This window comes from Lacerta agilis, chromosome Z (assembly GCF_009819535.1).
Source record: "Lacerta agilis isolate rLacAgi1 chromosome Z, rLacAgi1.pri, whole genome shotgun sequence".
In the NCBI taxonomy this organism is placed as follows: domain Eukaryota; kingdom Metazoa; phylum Chordata; class Lepidosauria; order Squamata; family Lacertidae; genus Lacerta; species Lacerta agilis.
In genome coordinates, this window is record NC_046331.1 from 17,125,542 (window position 1) to 17,147,849 (window position 22,308).

General features: G+C 43.3%; 1 protein-coding gene across 1 annotated transcript; it reads left to right on the forward strand.

Moving 5' to 3' along the window:
* Positions 1–1,920: 1,920 nt before the first annotated feature.
* Positions 1,921–22,308, forward strand: LHX3 (LIM homeobox 3). Its single transcript, XM_033137550.1, has 6 exons — positions 1,921–2,097; positions 14,580–14,751; positions 16,598–16,800; positions 18,231–18,382; positions 20,750–20,921; positions 21,742–22,308. The coding sequence occupies exons 1-6, from the start codon at positions 2,028–2,030 to the stop codon at positions 22,131–22,133; spliced, it is 1,161 nt and encodes a 386-aa protein (XP_032993441.1). The 5' UTR covers positions 1,921–2,027; the 3' UTR covers positions 22,134–22,308.

A 22,308-nucleotide genomic window follows, 5' to 3' on the forward strand; every position in this document is an offset into this window, starting at 1 on the left:
TGTGCTTAAAGCTGGAGCAAGAAGAGGCATGTCTAAATCTAACACTGGTCAAAGGAAGACAGAGGGAGGCGGGACAAGAAGTATCAATATACTACTTTCTCTCCTGGAGAAGAAGGGAAATGACATCACACAGAGCCCTTTCTACCAATGGTATTTCTTGAGTATCTGTGCATCAGCAATACAGCTCTATGGCCTTAGCCCTTGTTCATGCTAACTGGTAAGAATATGCATTTGTTAGGTTTGGCTGCCAATCTGCCACACTAGGATAGCATTCACTTTTTTTTTTTTTTAGCTGCTGTATTACAGGTTGAGTTGTGTGAAGCTTGTGGTCTGCTAAGACCCCTAAATCATTTTCACATGTACTACTGGCAAGCCAAGTGTTCCCCATCTTTTTTTTTTTTTTTTTGAGCAGCTGGCTCTTCCTGCCTAAGTGTAAAACCTGACATTTGTCCCTATTGAAATTCATTTTGTTAGTTTGGGCCCAATTCTCCAATCTGTTAATGCCGTCTTGAATTCCAGTTATGTCTTCTGCAGCATTAGCTACCCCTCCCACTTTGCTGCCATCTGCAAACTGGATGAGCATCCCCTCAAAACCTTCATCCTAGTCATTTATAAAGATGTTTAACAACAACGGGCCCAGAACAGAACCTTGTGGCTCCCCACTTGTCCATTTCCCCAAGGATGATGAGCAACCATTGGTGAACACTTTTTCAGTTCAGTCAGTCAACCAGCTACAAATCCACCTAACAGTGGGTGGATTTTGTCCAGATCACATTTTACCAGCTTCTCCACAATAATATAATGTGGGACTATGTCGAAAGCCTTGCTGAAATCAAAACTTAAGTCCACAGAATTCCCCTGACCCGCCTACCTTGTAACTCTATCAAAAAGAAAGAAAGAAATAAGATTAATCTGGCCTGACTTGTTTGTTTTTTGAGAAAGCCGTGCTGGGTCTTAGGTATCAGTAGCATCTTTTTCAAAGTGCTCAAAGACCAACTTTAGATAAGTTTTTAGGAAGGTGCTTCTGGTCAAACAGTGTGTCTTCTGGAAGAGGACAAAAAGCTGGCACTTAGAAGCAAAAAATGGGGGGCGGGATGCAAATTCCTCAGAGCTGCACCCCAGAAATAATTATTTATTCAGTTTCAATTTCCACTCCACCCTTCCTTTGAAGGAGCCCGTGTGCACTCTGAGCTCCTTTGGAGGAAGGGCAGAATAGCAACTGGATAACTAAATAAATTTATAAATATGCACCGTAACCCTAGTCCTCATTGAGGTGCCTGGACCCGTCGCCCCCAGGCAGAGTCCTAGATAGTGGAAACCTAAAAGATGATGATGATGATGAAGTGACATTCTCCAAAAAGCAAAGGAGACGCGTTAGGGTTCTTCACCACAGTTTTTTTGTGGTTGCCTGGAGGCGTTTTCACTCAGGTGGAGGCTGAAGCGTTACAAGGCGGACTGGGGGGGGGGGGGGATCTTGTCTCAGTGAGGACTAGCCGCATGTGTGGACGGACAGGGTTGGCCAGCACGCCTGGCGGATAAAAGCCCGCCAGGCGTCCCTTCAGCACCGCGGACAACTCCAGCGCCTCGCCTGGCTTTCCAACGGCTCTGGGGGGCTTTGTTATGTTAAGGAAGCTTCTTGGTATGGGAAGTGAACCCGGGAAGGGGGAGGGGAGGTGGGGAGAAGAGGAGGAGGAGCGCCCCCTGGGGAGGGGAGGGGGGTCCGCTCAAGTGACGCCCACAAGCTTTGCCAGGGGATATCCCTCGCTGCTGCTAGTCCTGTCGCCCCCTCCCTCTCCCTCTCCCCCACCCAAAACCCTTCCCAGCATCGCAGGGAACAGCCAGAGGTCGACCTGACGCAGCCCGGGCTCCGCGGAGGGAATGTAACGTGGACCCGCTGCAGTCGAAGCAGCAGCGCCCGGAGCTCCAGGTTGGCAGTCAGAGCTCCCTCTGAGGTTGGGTGTCTTTGCGTGCCTTCCCCTTCCCCGAAACCCCAACAGGGACCTCGATTCACTTTCTGCCCCAGCACGATGCTCTTGGAGCGAGCCCGGGCCGAGAAAGCGGCCCCCGCCGAGGCCTGCGCCTTCGGCCGGAACGCAGGTAAGGGGGACCCGACGGGGTGGCGGCGCGCGGAGGAGGCGGCTTGGCCGTTGGGGCGGCCATCTGGCCTGGGGGTCCGAGTGGGGAAAGAGAGACGGGAAAAGATAAATTAAGGAAGGAAAGCTTGAGAAGCACTTTGAAGGAAACGGAGGCAGAAGGGAAGAAAGGAATGGTTTTAAAGAAAGAGAAGGAAAGAAGAAACCCGCAGAACGCGCGACTTTCCTTCAAGTCTGCGGGGATCTAAGGAGGAGAAGGCAACCGGTGTTAGCGGGGATGGGAAGTTGGCGCTCCAGGAAGGCGCTGCTACAACTTGGGGGCTCCGGGCTCTGGTGAGGGCAGGTGGGCTGCAGGTGCCTCAAGTCGCTCTTTGGAGACGAGCAGAGCAGAGCAGGAGGTGCCAGGGATCCAGTCGGGATGTTGCTACTCTTTGGTGCTATTATTATACTCCGAACTGTTAGCACTATTGGTACTGATTTTATTACAACTGTTACTGTTACTACCAACTTTATTGCACTACTACAAATTATTACAACTATTATGACTATCACTGCTATCATCGTTACTATTGTAACAACTATTATTAATTTCTCCTCCTAATTATGGTTGATTTCCTGTAAGGAAATTTTCGAGACTTTGCATCTCCTTCGGTCTTTTTCTGCAGCGACCTTATTTACTGGATGTCAGTGTATTCATTCATTTTGTTTTTGTTTTTTAAAAAATATTAGTTTGGTGCTGGAGGGTGTGGGTTGTCCTGAGAAGCAACGGAGGGAATCCTTTTCCAAAGTTCATCCTCCCCAGCCGGGGATCGAGCCGTGTCTGGATCTCTTGGAGATCCATCGGGGAGACCCCCGCTCCAATCCGCTTTTCGCATCTCTTTTTCTATTCGCGTGGTACAAAAGCAATCGAAATTCCTTTATAGAAGTCAAAAAAAGGAAAGAAAGAAAGAAAGAAAGAAAGAAAGAGGAAACATAGTCGGAGGGGGCGGGGTATGTAGGTTAGGAGTCCTTCAAATATCATAAATATTTTTATAAATAAACAAAGAAGTAAATAAATTAATGTGGGACCTGATTTTTGGGGGGAGGGTGTAATTATTTTGTGTGTGGACATAAGACCATTTTGGGGGGGGGGAGAAAGAAGAAGGACATTTTTTCGCGCCTTAGGGGGATTTTCTCTCCTCCATAAAGGCCCTCCCTGCCTGCTCCTTAAGGGGTGCTTTTTGGGGGGTGGGGACAGAAAGAAGAAATAATGATAATGATATTAATTAATAACAGGCGACCCTTTTATCCCTTGAAATACACCCACGCGTTACCCCTATTGGGTGCCAAGTTAAACTTTTTGGGCGCCAACTCCCAAATATAAAATAAAATTAGATTAGATTAAATTAAATTGTAAAGTAAAGTAAAGTAGGATCAAGGAAATGAATGGGGACAATTCCCAGAGGTGGTGGGTCTGGGAGCCTCGCAGCCCTGCACTCGCTTTCCTAGGAGCAAGCTCCGCTTAACTCTATGAGGCTTACTTTAGAGTCGACTTGGTCAGTCTTGCACTACAAGGAATTTGTTTTTCTTTTTTTAAAAAAAACCAACAACATTATTTTGTTCATTTGTTATTTGTTTTTCAAATTAAGTATACATATATACTTAATTTGAAACAGTGTATATATATATATACTGTTGTTATTATTACTATTATTTGGATGTCTGCAATTCCTGCATTACAGGAGGTTGGCTTAGATGTCCCGAGTCCGAGAAACGGGTGAGTCGCCTTGCCTGTGTGGGTTTGCATTCCCCATGAAGGAGCACTTGGGGGGGGGGGGGTGCTTCTGAATCCAGCTCTGCCAATCACTGGAAGCCCATGAAGCCTTAGTTGCCAGAAGTGCTTTTTACCAACTGCAGCTGGTTGCACAGCTATGCATGGACCGGGAAAGGCTGGTCGCAGTAGTTCATGCATTGGTTACTTCAGTACTGATTTCTGCAAAGCACTCAGTGTTACTGTTAGTATATAAAGCCCTTAACAACTTGGGACCAGTTTACTTACAAAGGCAACTTACACAACACATGCCTACTCAACCGCTTTGAGCAGTGGAATTACTACTACTACTACTACTAATTGTATACTGCTTTTCATCTGAACATAAAAATACTAAATGAGAACACAAAATACATAATAAAAACAAAAACAAACCAACACCCCCACCCCGCCCACAAAAACATTTAAAAGACCATAGAATGTTTGAGCCACATGATACCCATTCCAAATTTGTAAGAACTTGATCATTTAGTGTGGCAGCACCTGCACTTTGGAACTCCCAGCCTATTGATATGAAGCGTGCGCCTTTGCTGAACTCTTTTTGGTGACTGCTAAAAACATTCTTTGTTTGTAGATGCTTAGAGAGTGGAGGTAATTTAAAGTGGTTTTAGTATTTTATGTTTTTGTATGTTTTAAAGTAAAGGTTGTGAATTGTTCTTGATTCTTTTGTTTTATGCTTTTGTAAACCATTTTGAGTTGTTGTTGTTTTTTTTTACAGTCAAGCGATGTATAAATTTTAGAAAATAAAATAAATAGATGACCCCTGAGGTCCCTTCCAACTCTAGGATTCTTTGTGTGTTCTTCACTACAGTATTAATACTATGCTGGTAGGTTGCTAAATCACAATGAAATTGTCAATACCTTTGCCTAATGCAATAAACTTATTGAATTGAAATTATTATTGTTTATTACCTGCCCTTCTCCCAAAGGGCCCTGGGCAGATTTCAGCATTAAAGTACAATTTTAAAATGACTTAAAAGTATTGCCCCCATTTGCACTATTCGTTTATGTATTGCCTTTTTATTCCCCCCCCCCTTTTATGTCTCCAATGATCTCAATTCAGCATACATGGTTCTCTCCCTTTCTTCGTTCAATCCAGGCTTCTTCAACCTTGACCCTCCAGATGTTTTGAGACTACAATTCCCATCATCTCTGACCACTGGTCCTGTTAGCTAGGGATGATCAGAGTTGTAGTCCCAAAACATCTGGAGGGCCGAGTTTGCCTATGCCTGGTTTAATCCCCACAACAACACTGCAAGGGAGCCTAGGATGAGAGGAGGCAGTGACAGACCACCAAGTTCATACCCATTGAGTTTCATGGCCCATTGAGCTTCAGTTGAATCCTGGCCTCTCCCATTTTTTAGTCCTCACTGAATACCCAGAACAGTAGAATCATAGAAATGTAGAGTTGGAAGGGACCCTGAGGGTCATCTAGACCGACCTCCTGCAATGCAGGAATCTCAACCTTTCATTAAGAACCTCCAAGGAAGGCAAGTCCACCAACTCTTGGGGGAGTCTGTTCCATTGTTTAAAGGCTCTTACACTCAGAAAATTATTCCTCTTATCTTGTAACTTGAAGCCATTGGTTCAAGTCCTACCCTTTGGAGCAGGAAGAAACAAGCTTGCTCCATCTTCCATTTGAGAGCCCAATCCTCATAAAGCTTGGTTTCCAGACCCTTGGTCACCTTATGAGGAAGGTAGGTTGGGCTGAGAGAAGACAGTAAACAGCCCAATGTCCCGCAGTGAGCTTCATGCCCAAGTGGGGATTTGAACCCTGGTTACCTCCTGGGTTCTAATCCTCATTGAATTTTCACAACAACCCTGCAAGGTAGCTTAGGTTAAGCACAATTATCTTTGTGTATGTTTAGGCATGAGAATTCTACACCAGATAGGATGGATGAATGGATGGACAGCCAGAATCAAAGTGCACAATTCCTGGCCTTGTCCTTCCTGGAGAGTAAATCCTTTTGGCAATCTCTGTGGAATTCAAGGGTCCAGCAGACATTGTATTTGGGCTGCTGAGTGTGGCCTGCCAATAGGCATGCAATACTTTTGAATGGCCTTCATAAATTAAAATGAATTTTTTCGATGCCGTGGGAAGAAAACAGGGGTGTCAGCCAGATCTATGGCCTCTGGTGCCATCCCATGCAAGGCAGTCCTCTGCCTCTGGGGGCATCTTGAGACTTCCCTCCATTTCTCCATGTTTAATATTCTGGGGTTTGGGATTTTTGGCCTTCTCTGATGACTTAGACTCTCAGCTACTCCCCTTCCATTTTTCTTCTTGTTTAAATACACTCTACTCTAAGGAACTGGAATGGGGCAGTGAATTTCCTGTCCTGAGAATGATTTTTTATTTTTTATTTTTTTAGTCTGGGTGAATCAAAGTCAAAAAGACACATTTGAAATTCAGGGGTGAGCCACCCATAACCCCCTTTTGGGCTTTTTTTTTTTAAAAAATATTAATTTTATTAATAAACCAAATAAACCAAATATAAAGGGAAATAAATCCTGTTACAGCAGGTTGAAAATAGTCTTACGTAGGACATAATGCAATGGAGGGCAACACAATGTGATTTTTTTGGACTTATTACCCATCCTTCACCAACAGCTTCCAGGGTGGAGTACAAGTTAATTCTGCCCCCCACACACAAACAGACCAGATTGCAATCAGAGGAATGGAGCTGCAAACCCCCTGGGGGTAAAAGTTAAAGCAGAATGGTAGATTTCTGGTGGCCCAGAATAGCACTGGAAAGCTTTTGGGCTGCACAGAATTTCTCAGCACCCAGCCTGGTGATTCCAATAAATATTGGCGGGGGTGGGGGTGGGGGTGGGGGCAGAATCTGACTGCAAAAGCCATCCAGATCCCTTGGAAGGTGATGGACTCCCCTTCATTGGAGACTTTTAAGCAGAGGTTTGATGGTCATCTGTCAAGGATGCTTTAGCTAGGATTCCTGCATTGTGGGGCAAGGGGGTGGAAATGACTTTTAGGTCCTTACCAGCCCTACGATTCTATGATTCTAGTGTTCTCCCTCTGTCCCTGTCCCTCCCCACTTTGCCACCTTTCCCCATCTCATCCAAAAGAGGGCCGGGGGTGTCTCCCAGTCCTGAATTCCTGGGGGTGGGGGTGGGGTCAGCTTGCCCTTCCTTGGTGAGGGTCGTGGTGCTTTTCTCCCCCACCCGTCGTCGTGGGATGCTGCCTTCGAGGAAAAGGACCCCCAAAAGGAAAGGCTGGAGAATAACGGGCAGTAACTCATCCAGCTCGGGAACCTTTTAGCTGATTAAATTGCCTTCCTCCGGCCCATTAGCAAATTAAATTTAAATAACTTTGCATATTGCCAACACACAGTATGAAGGGGCCTGAGATTAGCTCATGAGGCAACCCAGAGAGAAAGAGAGAGTTGCCGCTTTTTAGACGCTGGGAGTGAGGCGAACATATTATTAGTTAATAATAATAATAATAATAATAATAATAATAATAATAATAATAATAATAATAATAAGTGTTATTATATTTATATTCCTTTTGATAGCCTTTCCCCCAAGAGGAGCTTGAGGTAGGTTACAGTTAAAATAGAAACAAACAAAATGCAGCGTAAACAGAGGGGGGGGGAAGCAATAATTAAAAAACACACACACACATCACAGCAGATAAAAATAGTTGCTTCCCAAAATAATAATAATAATAATAATAATAATAATAATAATAATAATAATAATAATAATAATAATATTCAATTTATATCCTTCAGGGGAAGGGTGGGATATAAACTGAATAACTAACTATGTAATTTTATCACTTATTTATTTCATAATCTTTATTTCCCACTTGATGGTTTAAAAGCCCCAAAGTGGTTTATGAGAAGAATAAAACCATGAAGTTATTGGTAGGAAAAGTGAATACATTCAAAAGTAAAACAGCAACATTATTTTTTAAAGAAACTGAAATTGATCTTAAATTGTATTCTTTGTTTTATGCTATAAACCGCCCTGAGGTCTCTTGATGAAAGGTGGTAGATAAAGTTAATAAATTAATAATTAATGTAATAAATAAATAAATAAATAAATAGCAATAGTCCTTGCATGCTGTCATCCACATGGCGTCAAAGCAGACTTGCAGAATGTTTATGTTGCATAAATTATATTTTGCATTGCACACACAAGCTGTATTTAGTTTCCAAAAAAAAAAAAAAAAAAGCTTACACAAGATTCTGCAAAATGCAGTGTTATCAGATAGGATCTGAAGGCAATCTACATAGCCCAAGTAAAATTACATACCGCTGGTTTGATTCATGGGGTGGTTTAGTTGCGATTCTTGCGCGGCAAGGAGTTGGGCTAGATGGCCCTTGGGGGTACCTTATGACTCTACAATTCTGTGATTCTGTGTACGGGGAAAGCGTCCCAGACTTGGACTTTCAGGACCTCTTCGGGGCAACCCGGGACCTTCGAAGACCAAGTCCCTTCGGAGTCCGGCCTCCCTGGCCCCTCCCAGAGGAACACCCCTATCCATCTTCTCCTGCCTGTTTTCCTCACTCTCCTTCTGGGGAACTCCTCGACCCCACCTGCCTGCTGTGCACCATCGATCTTGGGCTCTCGCCTTGATTTCCCCAGGCACCCCCCACCCATTGATCCATGGGCAGTGAAAGACGCCTGTAGCCAGAGCAAAGGGCCATCCTTTTTTTGTGTATGTGGGGGACCTGTTCCTTGCGCTCCTTTTTCTTCCTGAGTTTCCTTTGCAAGGAGAATCCACCACCTTTAGAGGTACTGTAATAGGACTACAGAGTTGGATGGGATCCCCAATGGTAATCTAGCCTAACCCCCTGCAATGCAGGAATTAGTGCCTTTGAGGACCTGCCAGGTTGCAGAAAGTCGCCTTTTGGGGTCTGCCAGTGGGGGCGGGGCATTTATAACGCTGGTAAAACTGGCCCTTGCCACTAGAAAACCAGCAGCTCAGGGAGTAATAGAGCCTAGAGGGCAGGATTTCTAGCTGTAGAAAGTTGGGCGGGGGCAGGGGCTTTTGGCAAAGTGCCTTTTATCTGTCAACGGGTCTCACGTCCAAGGGAGCAAAGTCTGAGCAACGGCATAATAAGGACATGCAGAAGAGTTCAGTTCTCTTTTCAAAGATTACCTTTCGCATGTTTTTATTATCATTCTCTTTTATTTTTAAACATAATAAACCAAAGATAAAGCTCATAAAGAAATCGTGTCACAGCTGGTTAAAAGCAGCATAAGGTTTGAAATTGTTGTTCCAAAACATCACAAAAAGTCCATTTCCCCATGAAACTGTCAGGCTGGTTTATATGTATTCTTTCGCATGCTTTTAACTTTTTGTATTTTCTCTGCCTTTTAATTTGTGGCCACCTGGAGTCTAGGGAAAAGTCAGGATATACATATAATAAATAATATAGGCTTAATTAATAATTAATAATAGAAATAATGTTAAGTTGTTATAGCGTTTTAATTCTGTGCAAGTTTCAAACTCTAGCTGCGAAATTTTCTCAGACATATCATCTTTTGTGGACACTGTTTTGAGGTTTCCCCCCTCAAAGCAGTGTGTAAATTGTATGATATAAATATGAAATTAATTAATAAATAATAGAAATATAACGAAGAGGGAGATGGATTCTTTCAGCAGCAACAAAAAAGGATTGACTGATCGAGTGACTGAGTGATTTCTAAACCCTTTATTGTTATGTATATTTTTTTAAAAAAGGTAAGGTTTATGTATATTTTAATCCGTCTGACCACCTTGGCCTCAAAGCGACTCACAAGAAATACACAAATGCAGATCAAGCCTATTTGAAGACAGGGATCCTCGATATGCCCAAAGCTCAGCTTCTCCACGGCATGGCAGGTTTATCCCCCGCTTATATATATAAAAAAGGGTAAGCTTCCTTCGTTGGAGGTTTTAAAACAGAGGTTGGATGGCCACTAGTCAGGAATACTTAGGCCCCCATTCGTCTTCTGCGCCGAAGGGGCTCCTTCACGGTGTACCGTGAAGCAAATAAACCAACTCAGAGACTCACTCAGGGAGGCAACGCTTTGGCTGGAACTCCCAGTAGCCAAGCTATTTCTTTCAGGGGAGGTTTTGAGTTCTTATTGTGAAATATTGATGATAATATTTTAGTCTCCTCTTATTAGTTCTTTCGAAACCTTTAAGACAACATTTTAGTTCTCTGCTAATTGTATGTTCCTTATGTTTCCGCCGGGCCTTTATTTATTTAGTAAAATTTAGTAAAACGTATACACGTTGTGATTGTAAAACAAAAACTCAGAGCGGCTTTCCTGCCGGCTGCTTCAGAATACCAGGCTGCACTGTCGCTGTCCGTGGTGCTGAAGCGGCGGGCGGGTAGGTGAGCGGGCAGGCTGGGCTTCCCCCGACCGCGCACCTTAAAGGGGCGGTTCCCGCAGGTCTCCTCTCCGCCCCGCCCCCCAGTCTCCTACGTCCGCCTTACCCAGTTTGGAGGTGCGGCAGGATGGAGCCCCCCGTTGGCACCCAGACGCTCCTCGCCCTCCTGGCCCGCAGAGGTAAGATTGGGGGGGGGGGCGCTCATCTGAAGTGAGACAAGTCCCCACCCAAATAAAATATTGCGGGGTAGAGGGAGGGGAAAGGGAGCGCGCTCCCAATTCTGTCTTCGGATTTGCTCCCTCTCCCCCAGATGCGGGGTGGGGGGGGAGACGTCCGAAAAAGAGTTGTCCGTCCATCTCGGAAAGGGGAGATCGGAAAGGGGCTGGGGTCGGGGGTGTTGGCTGAGCGGGAGAGAGAAAGAATGATCGGTGGATCGGGGCCGCCAAGAAACTTCTTGCGAGGGAGGAAGATTTGGAGAGCCCCTCCGCCGAATCGGACCTTTCCCACCATATATATATATGGACGGCTAATATAAATCATATAAACGACTATCTTATACTTCGCAGAAGGAACACAAACGTAGGGAACGGGCTGAAAGGGGAAACGGGGGTGCCTAAAAAATATCAACATAAGCTCTAGAACTGAAACACTTTAAAAAGGGAAATCTATTTCAGATTTTGATCTTACACAATGGATGTTGGTTTATACTTTATATCATGGATGTAAGCTCTGTATTATTTTATGAATATATTGCTACGAACTTCTCATGGCCTTTGGCTAGAACAATAAACTTATTGATTGATTATATGTTTGTGTATAATGTATATTATATTAATTATATTATATTATTAGAAAAATTATCTTAAAAGCTCAAGGCAAAAAGGGGACCCCCATAATTTCCATGCTGTTGGGCATGATTTTATTGCTTCATCATATAGTATGGTCTGGTTCTATCAATCCGTATTATTATTATTATTATTATTATTATTATTATTATTATTATCCCCATGGCTAGCTGATTCCTATAATAAAGAAAGAGAAACAATGAATATCAACAATCGGAAATCAGCATACTGTATTATAATGTAACCTTCTCCGAAACTGAGTGGGTTTCAGGTATATACAGAAATGTCTCCCTAGATATTCTTGATTTTCGATTTTGAGTTTTAAGTTGTGTTTGCATTTTCAATGGCATCAAAAATTCAGTTGTTTTTTATAATAATAATAATAATAATAATAATCACCATCATTATAAAGTAAAATAGGGAATGAATGCCAACCGGCCAGTCATACACACAGGGTTGTTTTAGTCGCAGCGGAGAAAATATTGGACCAGAGTGTTTTTTTGCCTTTTTAAAGAAAAAATTCCCAATAATAGCTAAAAGGGGGTGGTGGTGGTAACTATTTGTTTATGCTATTTATTTGTGGTTTAAAGAAAGGGTGGAAGGGTTCCTGAGAGTTTTACTGCTCCATGCAACTGAGTTATCCCCGTCCTGGTAAATGCATCGGCTTGTGATTGGGTGCGGGGGCGTTTTCGCCCCTGAACATATCTCCAGCTGCTCTCCGGCGAAAAGGGAAATAAAAACCGTAAAAAGAAATCAAGGCCCCCCCCCGGAAACTTGAGCCTAGTAAGGGTCAAGCTGGAGAACTGTTATTATTTTAAACCTGGGGATTTTTTAAATTTCGTTTGGGGAAGGTTATTTTGTTTTGGAAACTATTTTTATTTATTTCGTTTGCGAAGACTAATAGAATCATAGTAGAGTTGGAAGGGGCCCATATAATCATGTAGTACAGCCCTCCGCAGTACAGGAATCACAGAGTCTTTGTGGTCGCTTTTCGTGAAAATGATTAAGAAATGACCCGTCCTGGATGTTGGTTGCTCTTCTCACAAAACGTGTCTGGAACCAAGAGAAAGGAAATCATGTGTAGAAACTGACACTCAAATGAGTCATTCCGGCTTTTTTGGTGAAGGGTGGAGTCAAGTTCCGGCCCAGGAGGGGAACAACTTGATTGGGTTCAAGCGCTTGGATCCTCTTCCACATCACAACAACAACAACAACAACAACAACAACAACAACAACAACAACACTTTATATGTTTAGTTGAGTGTCTCCCTGAACTAAGAAAGACAAAAACTTTATCTTTTTCGCCCTCCTCCAATTATACACTGTGTTTTGTTTAATTTTCCAAATAAAGAGCTATCAGGATTTATTTTCAGTTTTATAGATATAGATATAGGTAAATGCGAATTAACAACAACAACAACAACAACAACAGCAATTTTCATTCATTTTCATATTATTTTGCTGTAAATTAATGTAAAGGCATATTTCGGTTGAAGCTGTTCCTCAATTTTGTAGCGTGTGTGTGTGTGTGTGTGTGTGTGTATTCCTGTGGTTGATGCGACTGTGATAGTTCAAACAACAATAAACGTCAAATAGATTAATCATCATCATGAATTTATTCATTGCCCGCCCTTCACCCTAAGGTCCCAGGGCGGGTTGCAGCACTAAAACCCAGTATTTTTAAAAAAAACATTTAAAACAACACACGACCCTAAATTTAAGGTGAGTCCTAAAATCCCGAACCTCTGTGTCAAAAGCAATGCATCTGAAGCGCTGGCGTCTTTCTCCAGAAAAAGTTCAAGCAAAGGAAGGATCTAAAATAAACCAGGAGCGCGCACAAAAATACTCTCGGAGATGTGACGAGTGCCGCGAATGAAAACGAAAACCAGCCTTGTGTTATAAAAAGGGGGTGGGGGAGGCACTTGGAACTCGTCAAAACCCAAATTTCCAGAACAAACAAACAAACAACAGAATAATAATAATATAAAAACAGAATAAAATTAAAAAGAAACAAAACGCGAAGGAAAAGCAAAGAAAGTTCCAGGCAAAAACGAGGCAGGGCTGGATGTTTTAAAACCACATTTTGAGCCTTGATTTGTTTCTGCGCCCTGCCCGCGACTGGGCGCGCGCGCGGTCGGGGAGGGAAGCTTTATAGTATATTTATTTAGTAAAATTTATACACCGCTGTATTGTTTAAAAACTCACCCACACCCTCAAAGCAGTTTACACAAACCATAAAAATACCAGTATGGAAAAATGAACAGCAATAATTTAGCTTTCCTATTTTTGGCGGTGATTTTGATGGGACTTGATTCGTTTTTTGATGGGACTTGATGGCGGTGGTGGAGAAGGAAGGCGACGTGGGTAGGTTCAGACCAATGGGAGGGCGGAGGAAGACCCCCCCCCCCTGCGCACTAGCCCCTTGGAAAATCGATAAATACTTTTTTTAAAAAGGACAAATGGGGGCGGCGGAGGAAGCCGCAGCAAAAATGAGCAATGCAACAGGTGACCCCGTCTCCCAAGGCCACGATCCTGCTACCTTGCTTCTGAGCCACTGTGCCTTAGGATCGGGTTGCGCCTTAAGCAAACCATTTCTCTCTGTCTCCTCACCTCCCAGTTCCTGGGGATACCAGTGGAATTGGGGGGGGGGGCAGGATAGACATTGCGCTCCCCAGTCCCGAAAAAGGCTCTCCGGCATCCAACCGCAAGGCGCTGTGTGACCGCTCAAGAACTGGGCGCGCAAGAGGCAGAAGTGAAAGGAGAGCGAGATGCCTAGATTAATCACTCAATTACTTAATTGAGTGAACTAATCTGCATGTCTCTAAAATCTCCAGGTTGTTTTCTTTTTAACACCTGTAAGGGATATATTCTATTATGTTTTTAATTTTAATTTATTTATTTATCACTGTATTTACCGGCCATAAAGACCTTTGAGGGATCATAGAATCGTTGAGTTTGAAGGGAAAGTCTTTGTTTCTGGGAACATAGAGATCAGTGGCTGGGAGAATATTTTAAACTTCTTTTAGAATGCTTTAAAAATGGTGTTTGTTTGTTTTTAATCATTGGTGTATTAGAATCATAGCACTGCAGAATTGGAAGGGACCATGAGGGCCATCTAGTCCAGCCCCCTGCACTGCAGGAATCACAGCTAAAGGATCATAGCATTCTAGAAGGGGGCCACTGACAGACTTTGGCTCTCAAATTTCAGCAGCACCCTGTGCAACGCAGAAAGCTCAGTGCCCCCACCTCTCACACTCCGTCTGACACCGAGGGGATCCGAAAAGCCATCTAGTTAAGCCCCCTGCAATGTTGTGCCCAAAACTGGACTCCAGGTGAGGTCTGAGCAGGGCAGAATGGAGAAGTACTATTCCTTCCCTTGCTCTGACCTAAAATCACATTAGCCTTTTTTTGCTGCTGCATCAAACCTGTTGCAAGGTTGCAAACACCTGGCTTGACAGGTGTCTCTGTGTCTTTCTCCCCGACAGAGGTCCCGTTATGCGCAGGGTGCAACCAGCACATTGTGGACCGCTTCATCCTGAAGGTGCTGGACCGGCACTGGCACAGCAAGTGCCTGAAGTGCAGTGATTGTCAAGTCCAGCTAGCGGAGAAGTGCTTCAGTCGCGGGGAGAGCGTCTACTGCAAGGAGGACTTCTTTAAGTGAGTCCTGGGGGTGGAGGAGGAGGGGGATCAAATGGGCCACAAGGGGGTGCGTTTCCTAAGGGGAGATCCCTGTTGGGATCCACCCCCTGTGCAACAAAATAAGGTCACAGAATCAAAGAATCACAAAGAAGGGGAAGGGATCCTCCTAAGGACCATCTGGTTCAAGCCCCTACAATGCAGGAATCACAACTAAAGAATCGCAAGCCTTGCCTGGAGGTAGGACTCAGGCCAATTCATATCCAGCAAAAGCAAAAGAAAGAGTTGTCCATTGGAGGCATTAGAACACCAGCAGAGCCATGCAGGATCAGGCCAATGGCCTGTCTAATCCAGCCACCTGTCCTCATTGTGGCCAGGTTTATGGTGACAGTGGTACCCCCATGCCCAGGGGCAGTCTACTCCTCAACACCAGGTGGTGGGGAACCAGAGAGTTGCTGTTGCGCTTGGGTCCTGCTTGTGGGCTTCCCATAATGGGCATCTAGTTTGTCACTGTGAGGACAGGATGCTGTATGACATACACTCTCTTTAGCGCAATCCAGCAGCCAGGCTCTTGTTATATTCTTATGGAACCTCCAGGTCCAGAGGCAGTCTATCTCAATTCCTAGGTTCTTGGGGGCATTTGGCTGCTGTGAGAACAGGATGCTGGACTAGATGGGCCCCCTTTGGCCTGATCCACCTGCAACAACCAGGCTTTGCTTGGGCATGGACAGAATTCCCTTCCCATCATGAAGCTCCCCATACCACTTGCACTTGCATTATGGACTTTCAGGGGGATGAGTGCACATGACTCCAGATTTCACTCTGTGTCCATTTCTTGGGAAAGTGTCCCAGCATGCTCTTGGGTCTCTTCAACAGCAGAATTGTACAATAAATCCCCCATTTGTAAGTTCTCAAATCTTTCAGTGTGGTAGCACCTACACTTTGGAACTCCCTGCCTATTGATATCAGGCAGGCACCTTCTTCAGGGTACTCTTTGGCACCTGCTAAAAACATTTTTTGTTTGTTTAGATAAACCTCTCCAGACATTGAGAAAGTTGGTGTGAGTTTTAATTTAGTCTATTGTTATTGTAACTTTTCAAAAGTCTTAAATTGTTATTAATTCTTCCTATTGGTAACTTTATTGTTTCATCCTTTTTGGAAACAGCTTTGAGGTTGTTGTTGTTTTTTTACTATCAAGCAATGTATAAATTTTATGAGATAAAATTTGTCCCTGCTGATTTATTTCAAGAGACTTTGCTGCAGTTGTTTAATTAAAGATGAGTTTTAATTTGTCTTTAGTCTATTTTTTTAACTTTTTGAATTTCTTACATTATTGTTAATTTTTCTTAGTGACCATTTTAATGATTTATCTTTTTTTGTAAAATGACTTTGAGATTTTTTATTTTTACAATTGAGCAGCATACAATATTTTATGAATAAGTAAATAATAAATAGAGCTGCCAGTTGACCATGGGATCATTTTCTTTGCATCATAGAACCAAAGAATTGGAAGGGATCCCAAGGATTACCTAATTCAGTGTTTCCCAAATTTGGGTCTCCAGCTGTTTTTGAACTACAATTCCCATTATCCCTGAGCACTAGCCCTGCTAGCTAGGGATGATGGGAGTTGTAGTCCAAAAACAGCTGGAGACCCAAGTTTGGGAAACCCTGATCTAGTCCAACTCTCTGCAAGGCAAATGGTCCTTTTTCAGCAATGAAAGGAAAATTTCAAGGAAGGAACCAGAACATATTAATTTACAGAATCATAGGATTTTAGAGTTGGAAGGGGTACCAAGAGTCATCTAGTCCAACCCTCTGCCATGCAAGAATCACAACTAAAGCTTTGTTCCTTTCAATGACCAAACAGGAGGTTTGGGACCAAATGTGCGGCCTGTCAACAGGGGATTCCTCCAACACAGGTTGTGCGGAGAGCCCAGGACTTCGTCTACCACCTCCACTGCTTCTCCTGTGTTGTCTGCAAGCGGCAGCTGGCCACAGGGGATGAATTCTACCTCATGGAGGACAGCCGCCTGGTTTGCAAAGCTGACTACGAGACGGCCAAGCAGAGAGGTGGGTCGCACCCAGAAGGCTCCCTGTTATTTCATCTCCAGTATTTATGGATCATTTTCACCATAATGGTCACAAAGTGGTGCTTACTTTGAGAGGGTTGCCTCCCCTAGTAGGGAGTGGCTTGGCACACTCATTGTCACATGGAGTTTTATCTGCTTTGGAAGTTCTCCAACCTCTCTTTACACCTGGGGTGGGTGAGGTATTTTCTGTTGAGGGCCACATTCTATCAGGGGAAATCTGCCATGGGGTTTATGGTGGAAATGGGCAGAGCCAGAGTCACTGGGTCAGTTTCCCTAAGAAAATTGGAAACAGATTTTAGAGGTGTTGATTCCTAAATTTTATTCCAATCCATTAGAAGAATTTGTGTGCTGATATCTGGTTCCCATATTTTTTGAAGGGGTTCCATAAATCCATAAGTTGCATTAAGCAATAAAGAGTACCATTTAGAAACTAACTCTTCCCCCTGCCTCTATCCATTGTGTTTAATAAATTTTCATATTTTGTCAAGGCCTCAGAGCTTGTATTTTTACACACTCTTTTATAATAAAATTATTAATTTGATTAAATTAAATCCAGCTTGTGTTAAGATTTGGCAAAGTTTATTTTATTCGGTTAATGGAGGCTGATTATTGGTATAGAAATCTCACTATGTGTGTAAATATTTGGATTCCCAAATTATTTCTCCCTTACTGGGAAAAAATCTGGATGATGTGATATTGGGATTAATGAAGAAATAAAAGATGCAAGTTTAGGTTGCCAGGTTTTCCAATAGTACAATATGAACAGTACAATTAGTAAATTGATTCCATAGAATTGAATTGTAGAATTGTAGATTTGGAAGGGATGCCAAAGGTCACCTCGTCCAGTCTCCTGTTATGCAGGATTTGTTATAGAGTTCAGTCCCATTTATGTTGAATTGTTTATTCCATTAGTTCAAAAGAGACCAGAGAAATGAAGCACTGGCGAACTCTTTCCACTGCTATGTGGATTGAATGGACATCTCAGATTTGGGGGGGGGGAACAGACATGTGAAATTAGAACAAGAAGGAGAAACAACATAACAAAAGACTTTTAAAAAGTTTGGGCAGGTTTTATTTCATTTGTAATGTCTAAGTCATATGGTTTTCAATATGTCTAAGTCATATGGCCTATTGGAAATTTATGGAAAAGCGTGAATGTACACACACACACACACACAGTTACTAGACACTTTTTGTTCTGAGGAGGGTAGGGAGACAAGGTTAGGGGTGAAAAAATGTTTGCTTGTATTGTTTTGGATATATGAAAAAACCAATAAAGAATTCTTAAACAAACAAACAAAAAAACACAACCCAGAGAATTGGATAGGCTGGGGGCTGATTTAGGGTCATAGGTTTGTGGCTCCTGGAGCTTTGGGATTTTGATGCCTTGTCTCTTGGGGACATTTGCAGAAGCGGAGTCCACAGCGAAGAGACCCCGCACGACAATCACAGCCAAGCAACTGGAAACCTTGAAAAATGCATACAACAATTCCCCAAAGCCGGCCCGGCATGTGAGGGAACAGCTTTCTTCCGAGACTGGCTTGGATATGAGGGTGGTCCAGGTGAGTGACCCCACACGAGGGTAGGTGGGGCAAGGTAGGGGGGCAGGCATTTTCCAGCAAGCATTTTAACTAATGCTTGATTATATTATTATTTTTACTGATTCTGAATCAGTGATAGATGCAAAGATGCAAACTGCTTAGAGACCATTATAGTTAAGCGTATATAAACTGTTTAAATAAAGAGAAAGAGAGAGGAGTGTGTGTGCTGGGTTGGGAAAATAGTTGCTGATATGTTATTAATATCAACTGTCACCCAACTGTGACAGCTGCAGCCATTCCTGAACTGGGAAAGCATTACCATAGTGGTTCGTGCACTGGTTGCTTCAATGTTGGATTACTGCACTGAGCCCTCTGTGGGGCTTCCCTCATGCTTGATCCGTAGGCTGCAGCCACTGCAGAATGCTGAAGCACAATTGCTGGCTGGACTTATGCCTTGTCAGCATATAACACCTGTGCTCAGAGATCTGCTATGGTTGCTGATTTGCTGCTGAGCCAAGTTCAAGGTGTTAGTGTTAGTATATATAAAACCTTAACAACTTGGGACAAGTTTACCTATGAGATTGCCTTACCCCTCATGCACTCTCTTGAGTGCTTCAATCAGCAGAATTGGCACTAATATAGGTGCCACAGAATACCCATTATACATTTGTAAGAATTTGGTAATTTAGTGTGGTAGCTTTGGAACTCCATGCCTCTGGATATCAAGCAAGCAGGTGCTTTCACTGTACTCTTTTTGGCAACTGCTAAAAACATTCTCATTTAGACAAAGGTATCCAGACAAAGGTATCCCGCTCCAGCGGGAAGGTAAACGGCGTTTCCGTGTGCTGCTCTGGTTCGCCAGAAGCGGCTTTGTCATGCTGGCGACATGACCCGGAAGCTGTACACCGGCTCCCTCGGCCAGTAACGTGAGATGAGTGCCGCAACCCCAGAGTTAGACACGACTGGACCTAATGGTCAGGGGTCCCTTTACCTTTACCTTTTTATCCAGATGCTTAGAAAGTTGTTGTGGATTTTAATCTATTTTTGTATTTTTGTATGTTTTAGATTTTTCTTGATTTTATTGTTTTATCTGCTTGTAAACTGTTTTGGGGGTTGGGTTGGTTTTTTTTTACATTTGGGTGGTGTATAAATTTTATGAAACAAACAAACAATTATTAATTTACATATTTGCTTTGCTTTGATATTTTTTTGTTCTGCTTTTCCAACAATGGATGTTGAGCACAATAATCACAATAGCATTAAGAACAACAAAAGATTGCAATCCTTATAACATGCAAATAAAGCAAACAGAGCAATAAATTCATCAAAGCAATTTCTCGTTTAAATGTGCTGTTAAATATTGTCTATTTGTTGCATTACATGCATGTTTTGAATTGTTGTACTGTAATGCAAAAGCGATAAATAAAAATATTTATCTGCTTGGATAATTAACTGTTAATAAAAAAAATTAACTGCTTGGACACCTTCAGGTAACAAATGGCTAACTGGAGGTAGGAATACCAATAAATATTTATTTATTTATTCAATATCTTCCCTGCCCTTCACCGCAAGGTTACAGCAATTTAAAAACACGGGGCTTTTTTCAACTAAGTTTTTCTCAGAGTAGACCTACTGGAATGAATGACCGTGGCTAAGGTAGTTTCATTAATTCCAACATATCTACTCTGAATAAAACTTAGTTGAATACCCCCCCCCCAAAAGTTTAAAACAAATTACTACCACAAAGCCAGGGTAAAGTGGTGTATCTTCAATATATTATATTATTTGCTTACGTTATAAAATTTATAGACCACCGCCTGGTTGTTAAAAAAAAGACCCTTCAAGGCAGTTTACAAAAAGATAAAACAATAAAATCAAGTAACAATACTTGAAAATGTACAAAACTTTCTAAGCGTCTGCGTAGGCTTGTCTAAACATGAATGTTTGAGCTGGTGCCAAAATACCTAGAGGCAGGGAGTTCCAACGTGTAGTTGCTGCTACACTAAAGAATCAAGTTCATATGCTGGGATTATATTATTATTATTATTATTATTATTATTATTATTATTATTATTATTAACATTTATATACCGCCCTACACTCACAGGTATACCTATACCTGATGGAAACTATATATAATAGCATTTCTGTGGTGACAGAATCCCACAACTTCAGAGGTCAATATAAACTTGTATATTGTAAATGAGAGCTTGAACTTGTAGCAAGTGCCCAAACCTCAGAAAAATAAAAATAAGTGAGAGATGGACATCTCTGGAGAAATGTCCATGTTGCAGTGAGAGGTGAATTGCAGCTCCCAGGATGGCAGTGGCTTTCTCAGGAGCACTTAAATGTTGCAGATTTAAGAGCTTCTCCTGGCCGCCTCCTCAGGTTTGGTTCCAGAATCGGAGAGCGAAAGAGAAGCGGCTCAAGAAAGACGCTGGGAGGCAGAGGTGGGGGCAATACTTCCGGAACATGAAGCGGTCAAGAGGGAACTCTAAATCCGATAAGGAGAGCATCCAGGAAGAGGGCCCAGACAGCGACGCTGAGGTCTCCTTCACAGGTACATAGAATTGTAGAATTGCATACCCTTCAACATTTCTCCAATGAAAATAGGGGTGCCCTATTTCAAACTGCGGGAGGCCGTGGAAGACAGGAGTGCCTGGCGTGCTCTGGTCCATGGGGTCATGAAGAGTCGGACATGACTAAACAACTAAACAACAAACAACATTTCATATTAATAACAATATTATTTATACCTCACTCATCTGACTGGGTTGCCCCAGCCACTCTGGGCAGCTTCCAACATATATAAAAACATAATCAAACATTAAGTATTAAAAAAAAAAAAAACTTCCTATACAGGGCTGACTTCAGATGTCTTCTAAAGGTTGTATCTCCTTGGTTCAGGTGTTGCATAACTCTATACCCTCTAACATTTCTCCAAAGAAAATAGGACTCAAATCTGAATATGGGATGGCTTCTGCAAATCTGGGATTGGCCCTGGAAATTAGGGACACTTGGAGGGTTTGGAATTGGAAGGGATCCCAAGGGCCATCTAGCCCAACACCCTGCAATGTGCAACATCTGGACATGCATTTGGAGGACAATACGTTATGTCCGACTCTTCGTGACCCCATGGACCAGAGCATGCCAGGCACGCCTATCCTTCACTGCCTCTCGCAGTTTGGCCAAACTCATGTTAGTAGCCAAACATGAGTGGCTGGCGTGCTCTGGTCCATGGGGTCACGAAGAGTCGGACATGACTGAACGACTGAACAACAACAACGTTATGTTTGGTGATTGTTTTTTTTTTTAAATTCAACAAAGTTTGTAAAAATAAAAATAAATAAAGCTGCTCTCTCTTTTCCCCCCTCTTCCAGATGAACCATCTATTTCTGAGATCAGCCACACCAATGGAGTCTATGGCAGCCTTGGGGAAAACTCTCCTGCCCTGGGGCGGCCAGCTGGGGGCAACGGAGGCTTCTCCCTGGAGCACAGCGGACTCCCAGTTCCAGACCAGTATCATGACCTCCGCCCTACCAGCCCTTTGCAGGCCCTGCCTGGCCACCAGCCCTTGATGTCCAGCCTGGTTTACCCCGATGGTGGCCTCAGCCTGGTGGGGCAGAGCGGACAGGGCGTGCCCCAGCCCCTGAGGGTGCTGGCAGGGAATGGACCTGGCTCGGACCTCTCCACAGGGAGCAGCGGGGGCTACCCAGACTTCCCTGCAAGTCCTGCCTCATGGCTGGACGAAGTGGATCATGCCCAGTTTTGACAGAGCCCATCACTTCTGGCAAGGGTGTGCGTGCTCCCTTGAGACTTTTAAAAAATGGAATGACCATGTTATTTCAACTGGCGTTGGGATCGGCCAGCAAAGATGATGGAGGATATCCTCCTACAAAATCCACTGCCCCAGCCGCAGGACTAGCCCCATATTAGGGGCATGTGTG